Genomic DNA, 8,691 nt, shown 5'->3' with positions numbered 1-8,691 from the left:
AATATGACACTTGAAGTATGGTACCATATGAGAAAATAAGTGTAATAGGGTTCAGTAAAACGATTATAAGCCCATTCCACAAGTTTCAAATCTGCAAGGATGGAATAGCACCAAAGATAACAGATGAGATCTCGTAGCACAGACTAATTTTCCCCATTTTCCATATCCAGTTTTCAGCGACGACTAAAATTCAGAAACCCCAAAAAAAACAATTTGTACATCATACAAACACGATGAGCAATTATATGACCAGAAATAAATGTTGAGGAAAATGGGTGGTATTTTGCACCTTGAAAAGGAACTGGGATGACTATCATACTATATTGACACAAGTACAACAGTCAACAACTGTATCTCTGTTATCTTGCTTTGTACTAGAAAAAAATGGGGGAAGACTATTACCCATTCTAAGAAAAATACAGAATAACCTACAGATGTGACCCCCGTCTGAATTGCAAAACTACTGTGTTGCTTTTGTAGAAACTTGACAGTAAAAACACAATCACTACTCACATTTAACCTGCCGATGAGCAAGCTGTGACAATTTCTATTAAAAGAAGGAAAATTTGAATAGGATCATATCTATGGGACAACAAGGTGGCATGATACAGGGGGGATCATAGCTGTGAACCCCCATGAGGTGATGATACATCTGGGCCGGATCCACCGTTCTTACAATCCGAATAAGGACTTTCAAAAAGATATATCCATCAACTCCTCATCAAATTTTTCGTCAACATATCTTCCAGGCAGCCTGTTGATGATAGAAGCAGACTTCAACAGAAGAACCTATATCTAACAGTCATAGAGAAGATTTTAGAAGAATATTGGCAAAGTACTTTGTCCAACACATATAGCTTAAATCACCCAGAAGGCCAGAACCTCTCAATTCTGGTTATGCACAAACATGAAACCTGCATGAAAATAATAACATACTAAAGGGAAGACATGACTATTCACATACCCCAAAGTGCTAACGGCGAATTCTTGGTTTGCAGCGAAATTCGGCTAGGAGTGCTATATGATCAGACGACCACTCTGGAGAAGGAAGGGCGGTGTCCTTCCTTAAGCTTTCTTCATCCAATAGTTCAAGCAAAGACTCCACTGTCAAAGAGTCCGCTGACAACATAATTTCAACAAGGAAGGACTTAATCTCAATGCAAAATTTAAATCCAAAAGCAAATTAGTAGATTAGAAGTATTAATAACTACCTGTGTAATATATGTAATCGTGGGTTCCTATAAAATCTCTGGTGCAGTTTGTGAACAAGGGTTCATTTGTAGAAGGATCCATTCTCCGCCTTTGCTGCTCTAAAGCTGGTCCAATCCCTCTTGCAAAGGATGAGTATGCACTGACCTAGAAGTTGCAAGCCATAGCTAATTTAAGCCATGAACATAAAGCAATCAGAACTCAGAAGCACGATGTATGGTGTCCAAATGTTACCAATGGAAGCTGGTGTGCAAGCTTTGAATGAGGGCGCAATATTCCTAAAGGGTCCACTGCTAAATCAGGATGTTGCGGCTCAACTTTACCCATCGCAAGTAGAGAATGAGGAGCACTGCAAGGTAGATAGATATTGCATTTCAATTTGATCCTCTTAAATTTTAAAAATGAAAGCAGCACTCAGAGCACATAATACAGACCTTGCAGGAGTTGAATTAAAGTCTCCGCACACCAACATTGGGATATCAGCACTGGCAGCAATCTTTTCCAACCCTTTCAACAGAGTATGGACCTGGAAACAATAGGCAAAAGATATATTACAAAATAATTTTCAAGAGACTGAAAGCAAAACAAAGACACAGAAAAATTTATGTTATAAATACCTGCCAGAGTCTGACGTCCTTTAATTCTTGATGCACATTTACATGGGTATTTGCCTGATCCAAAACATCAAAGCCGAACAGGATGATTAAAAGTCTGAAGAATCCTAGACCACTAATATTCCATAAAACAGAGAATAATGAACAAGTTACAATTACCCTAAAGGAAAAGGGGGGGAGGGGGGGTAAAGATATCAAGAAAAGAATACAAAAAGACTGGCAGTCTAAAAGTCTATTAAAGACAATTTATATTACCAATTACCCTAACAGCAGTCTGAATCTCTTCAAGAAACTGAAATATCAAGATCTTTCTAATATTTGATAGAGTGCCACAGCTCGCAAATACTAAACAAAGAATAATGGCAGATAGAGCTTAAAGTTGACCTAAGAATACTAGAAACCTGCCCTTGTCCTCATTTAGCTTGATGTCTTGACCTTAATGGGCATATGCTACAGCCAACTAAGGATATTTATAAAAAATCATAAAGCAAATACACCATTTCTCTAAGCAACGTTTTTAATACCATGCTCACGATTCACAAGCAAGACAGATAACCTAATAATTTACCCAATCTGGTATGTTAATTGCTCCATTTGCATTTTCATAGTTTCCAAGCCTAAGGACCATCAATTTATTTAATTATGTATTCATGAACATCATAAAAATTTGTTCTTGAAAAATTCAGAAGGCGTACAACGGCGACATGAAACCAAGTTTCAAATGTTACCAAAAGCATCAGTAATTCAAAACTAACCGCAAAACTAACATTTCTCATAGTTGTTCTGACTTCTCACCTCTGAATTTCAAGGCAGTGCCAAGACTATTAGGTCAAGCAACCCTGCATAGGTGTGCCACTGTCAAGGACTTGACAACACTCTGGCTCCCTCAAAAGTCACATACATATTTGACAATATTAAAGTACAAGTTTGAGTAGTTTCTGGTAGTACTATAAATGTAATTCTAACCAAATGCCCCTATCCGTCAGTACTCTGACTACTATCAATGGTTGTTGAACCAAATATATCCTGTGCTGGATCTAAGTTAAAAGAATCTATTCTCTCAATGTAAAAATAAAAAATAAAAAGTAATGAAAGGATTAATGTAAGTGTGCATACTCCCTCAGCATAATAAAATTGTTTGCCGGTACAAGGAAAGACTAGAGGATACTCACAACACAAAGAAGCTGTCGCTTTCCAGGGGTATCAACACCCTGATGACTAAATTTTGCTTCCAGTACAGCGATTAGAGCAACATTATCCTACACATATAATCAAGGGTAAGAGATATGCAAGACTGATGAATTCAACCCACAAATGATATCCAGAACTTTGACATTACACTCACCTTGACAAGTCGATTTAAAGCTGTTTTCTTCTGGGTGGCAGGAACTACAGCCTCTGTTAAAGACTGTGCAGCCTTATTAAACTCAACCTGTAAATGAGATTAAATACCATCAGATGCCATAGCACCAAAACATAGCAAGTATTATCAATGATTAAAAAATTAAAAATAAGAAATAAAAATAGAAAAGAAAGAAAGACAGACCTCGTATTTTTTTACATGCGCAAATCTGTCTCTACGGAAAAATGTTGCACAGCCATCCACTGTATGTGTAATCTACAAAAGGCAGTAAAAAGATGATGTTGAGAGTGTTAGGTGAAAAGCACAATTTCAGGGATGTACATTGTATACCTCTGAAGTTTTCCTCTTATATAGAGCTTGGTAACCATGTTTGTCAAGCTCGGGAGCAAAGAATTCATCAAAATGATCATATTGAACCTGAAATGAAATAGCTGTAGCCATCATTAGCAAGCAAGAAATGTTAAATAACCATTTCAACAACTATTATCGGGATATATAGGCACTTAGTCTCAGAAAACTGCTGCCATGATAGAAAATCTATAGTCATTGCATCCTGACTAATTCCAGTGTCAGAACCTAACAGTCTCTCATTCACACCACATATCTCTGAATATGCTCTTATCCAAATCTTATTATTTTACGCAAGATTATAAACTTATTATAAAAGCAAAAGTAATGATTCATGCAGCAAAATATGAACAGGCAAAAGTTCCACAAACATTATTTGACAGTAACTTTTCCCAAATTACATTTTGATTGATCAATCAATTGACAATTTAAAGAATATTATCCATCCTGCAAGTTCTCACTTACTTACAAAAAGGCAAGACATAAATGAAAAGACAGCCATCCGCAACAATATCTTAAAGGAGGCTGACCCACAATGAAAAGACAATGTAATATTATAATCCTATTTAATTTAACGAGTAATTAATCATTATCCTCACTCAAAAGATGCGTGAAACAAAGTATCAGAAAAGGTCTACTACAGAATAACCAAAACACATAAAGTGAACAGATTAACCACCTAAAGCAATATTTGTACCTCTTGAAGGCATACAACGTCAGCACGATATCCAACAATTTCTCGCAAAAGATTTTGTCTACGATATGGCCAAGAAAGAGCCCATGAAGGACAGTAACTATATGTATCACTTGTGGCATAAGCATCAGCCAATATGTTGTATGAAAGTACAGTGAAAGTTCCAGCAGATGCAATACGACCATCTGAATCCAAATGACCCATCACATCTACCCCACTAACCGAAATCATGCGACGCGGAGTAGGTGTAGGTGCAGGGATGACACGATTTGTTGTCAGAGTCATGGGATGTCCAACATTTAGCTTTGTCTCAGCATCTACGACAACACATTCGAATTTCAGAACGTGGCTAATATCATCAGCAGAAGGTGTGTACGTCTTAGAACGCCCGACTTCAAACCATGTTTCACCACCATTCCTCTGTGTAACAGTGGCAGGATATAAAGGTGTTGATCCATTGGTCAAGTTGGGACTTGATGCAGAAGGAGGCAAGACAGTATTCAGGACTCCAGAACCTGTGCTATTGAAGCGTCCAAACAATTCGTCTTCTTCTCCTCCATTCTCATTCACCGCACTGGCAGCACGGTCATGCAAAACACGATGATGCTGCCAAGCATCTGAAAAACACTTGGAAGAGCAGTGGTAGCTTTTAGCCAGAGGGATCTTGCCCTTAATACAACCAAGGCACTGTAGAGTGGCTGGTTCAGCTGGATGCACACTACAAACAGCAACCTTCTTGTCACTCTGTACACGATACCTGTGACCAGCACATACATATAAGATGAGACTCAGTGTAGATACCTAACCAATCAGTTTAAACGCTGTATTCCTGAATAATTGATTATCAAAAGTCAGTTATGATCCTTTATAGAGAATTATGCATCATTAAAGTATGATCACTATTAGCACAAAATTTCGTTTACCAAATAGTCTCTCCTTAAGCTTGAGATAAGCATAGTTTAGTCAGAGAGATCATAGTTCAGGCACTCCATAGTTGTGCAATGGATAGCACAAAAGTCAAAATGGTGTAAGTAAAAAGTAACAGAGAAGTAAGAAGGACAAGCTTATATAGATATAAGAGCTTTAGAAAAAGAAGGAAAAAAAACCTCAATTATGGCCTCATCAAAAGTCAGTTATGATCCTTTATAGAGAATTGCATCATTAAAATATGATCACTATTAGCACAAATTTAGTTTATCAAATAGTCTCTCCTTAAGCTTGAGATAAGCATAGTTGTACATACTACCTTTTCGATGAACCAAAGTTTGATAAAATTGAGCTCGAGCAGCTCAAGTTTGACACTTACTATGAGCAGAGTGATACTCAAACTCTACTCATTTAAACCTCTCTAACTCCTACATGCATGAAAATAATATCCAACACATGATTTACCTCTACCACAGAAGAAAGTAAAATACTTGACATTTATGGGCATTGAAGAGAAAGAATTGAAGGGGGGGGATTATTTCCCAGGTTCGGTTACAATTTACACAAGCAAAAAAAAACACTTAATAGATCACCAAGGCTACTTTAAAGAGGTATAGCAAAAAAAATCATCCAAAGCACAGAAAAATGTATTCCTTGAGAAGCAATCAATTAAATTATTAGAAAAGAAAGATAATACTAATGCATTTTGGTATCTTTGCAACTAGCTGACAAACACTGAGTCCCCTTCAATTTCAACAAATTAAACTACACACGAAGATTTTACTGCTTATCCTTTTCTTTCTCTCTTCCTTCCGCATCCTTTCCACTTCAATTTTAATAGATAACCATACAAGATGCAAGGACTTGAACTTTGAGTATTCTGGGCCTCTGGCAACTACCCAAAACAGCAGAGAACTAATGATGTCAACCCGAAAATGCATAAAATGCATTGTACTGCAAACAAAGAATCTACCATCCATAAAAAATCAAAATCATAACAACCACTTAAACGAATCAAATAATATACTGTAGACAGAAAATCATAAGAAACAGCAAATCTGCCCTCCATTAAATTAACATGGTGTCATCTAAAAATAGCATTTGTTGTTCAGCAGGATGCCAAAACTACTTTGAATTGCAAACAATGACTCCGCCATCCATCAAATCAACATCACAATAAGCAATGCTTCCAAAAAAGATCAAACCTTTACAGAAGGAATTATAAACTATTCAACGAAATCGAAATTAATGCAAATAATCAGACAAATACACTATATTAGGACTGATCATAAAACATTTACTAAACAACATACCACTTATATCTCAAGAAATGGCCGTCAATCGGAGCAGTCTCAGGAACATCATCATTAATCACAGTCTTATCGAGTTTCCGAAGCAGAACATACGGAGTAAGCTCGCAACCTACAATGGGAATGTCGGACGGGAGGTGCACCCTATACACACTCAGCATGCTGCAACTTCTTTTCTTACTATCTTAAATGAGTTACAAATCCCCAAACAAAAGCTTTGAAACCCTAATTCTTGACGTTTAATGGCTTCCAAACATGGAAAGGGTAGGCGGAGACCAGGCGGATCCGCCATTTACTACACCTCCAAGCTCGCCAGCCTCGATAAATTATTTAATAACTCACCAAGAAGTAAGCAAAACACAAACCCTAAAAGTAATCCTCAACTATCAGATAGTATAAAAAACAACCAAAAGATCCAAAAAAGAATACTGCAAAAAAACAAAGATGTAAGAAATAAATTAGGGATTTTCGCAAATGAAATTGCGCTGCGAAAACAATCAGTGAATCTGCTGTAGATCGATTTTCAGATGGATCGAAATCTTAAGAGATAATTTGAAAAAGTAAAGTTCGATTTCTGAGAGGGAAAGACGAAGAAGAAGAGGAGAGAGAGGGAGAAAGGGGATTTGGATAGTTAGGGTTTTACAGATGAAATAGAAGTCGCTCGAATTAATTTTTGTGTTGGTCGTCTCTCCATTATATTAGGAATATAAGTTTTGGGAATTTTGTAGCGGAAATTTTACAAAGGGGAAAACGCAAAATGTTAACAGAGAGGGTCATGTTTGTCACTTTGTTTTTTTTTTTTTTTTCACTTTCCTCTTTCATTCTCCCTCAAAAAAATTTCTTTTTTTCATTGATTGGTCTATCTTACTTTCTTTTTTTATTTGTATAGTTCCTTTTATCACAGGCACGAGCTGCTAGGCACTATTTTACTGAAAAGTTTAGGTTAAAATGAATGATAAAAGTTTTATAGAAAATAATTTTATGGTACAAGGGAAGGAATATCCTATTTTAATTCAAACATATAAGAAAAAAAAACTATCTATCAGTTTCAATATTAGTGTCTTGATTCGTAGTTGCGATAGTATGATTCGGTCACAAAAGTTTATCAACAACTTGATTAGCTTTCTAGTAGACATGAGTGAAGTGAATTGAATTAAAAGAGATAAGATAGCGAATAATGTCAACCGTCGGGAACAAGTTGTTAGCAGAGCCATCAAAGATAAGTTTGATGCATCTTATGAGGGAGGATGCCTATGGGCTTTGACACTTTTGTCTCTACAAAGTAGTAGAAAGAGAAAAAGATCGCAATTTTTTTTTGGTTCACCTCGTTCCTTGCTTGTCATTCTATATGATATTGAAATGCTCTAGCAATGAGCCTAGAGGTCCTAAAGGTATCGTTTTCAAAACTAATCGATTTATTTCTCTACATTCGCGGACCCCTTAGAAGAAAGCATAAGTTAGGTAAGCTCCTCGGATGATATTTATGAAGAAAAATTTAAGGTTGTAGTAATAGTGGCGTACGTTATTTGATTAGAAAGAAATTGTGCTTCAACATTTTTGTCAAATAAAGGTAACATGAGGACATTGAAAGAACATATCGTCATGATTCAAGATTTTAAATAATAAATTTGACATATATAAGAGACTGATATATGTCTAATAAGCAGATTATCGCGTGTTGGGATGCCATTATGAAGTATTTGTCACTTCGGTGGGGATATCAAGGCTGCATACCCAAAATATGGTTATTTGTCATGAAAAACTGGTTCTTATCATGGGCTACCTAATTAGCTGATTTATTGAACAATCACCTTAAATAACAAATTCCTAGCAAGGGTTTATCTTATCTATGCATAGAAGGAAGAGGGGTTTTTATAAAGATGATAACTACATGCATGATTTGTGACAAGAATGCAAATGAAATATATATTCCATTCTCTTTATGTTTATAGCGAAGGTCAATTTCATTTCATTTAAGACATTTTACTATCTTGGACTTTAAAATCCAAATTATTAATTGGTCACGGAATCTATTTTTATATATTATTGGTATTGACACACCAGTTATCAAGGACCCTAAATTAATTTTCAAACGAATACCATATATCAAATTAAATAAGTTTGCAAAATGGCCATCCAAATAGTTGAGTCACTTGGTTTTTGAGATATATTCCAAAATACAAAGTGAAACAGATACTTATTTTGAATAACTATAACCAATAAATT

The 8,691-nt window shown here is 35.9% G+C and overlaps 1 protein-coding gene across 2 annotated transcripts; it reads right to left on the bottom strand.

Moving 5' to 3' along the window:
• Positions 1-290: 290 nt before the first annotated feature.
• Positions 291-7,204, bottom strand: LOC104906749 (carbon catabolite repressor protein 4 homolog 1). Of its 2 annotated transcripts, none has more exons than XM_010695548.4 (12): positions 6,469-7,204; positions 4,232-4,985; positions 3,517-3,603; positions 3,370-3,441; positions 3,169-3,255; positions 2,996-3,082; positions 1,827-1,880; positions 1,644-1,735; positions 1,444-1,558; positions 1,212-1,356; positions 965-1,119; positions 291-754 (listed from the first exon to the last, which is right to left on the bottom strand). In XM_010695548.4, the coding sequence occupies exons 1-11, from the start codon at positions 6,624-6,626 to the stop codon at positions 974-976; spliced, it is 1,797 nt and encodes a 598-aa protein (XP_010693850.1). In that variant the 5' UTR covers positions 6,627-7,204; the 3' UTR covers positions 291-754; positions 965-973. The 2 variants fall into 2 exon arrangements, with proteins under 2 accessions (XP_010693850.1, XP_010693849.1); XM_010695547.4 differs by having other exon boundaries at positions 291-795; positions 6,469-7,202.
• Between the last annotated feature and the right edge of the window lie 1,487 nt (positions 7,205-8,691).

Source organism: Beta vulgaris, chromosome 3, assembly GCF_026745355.1.
Source record: "Beta vulgaris subsp. vulgaris cultivar EL10 chromosome 3, EL10.2, whole genome shotgun sequence".
NCBI lineage: Eukaryota > Viridiplantae > Streptophyta > Magnoliopsida > Caryophyllales > Amaranthaceae > Beta > Beta vulgaris.
Note: the sequence above shows the minus strand (reverse complement) of the source record. Positions and strands in the feature narration are given on the sequence as shown.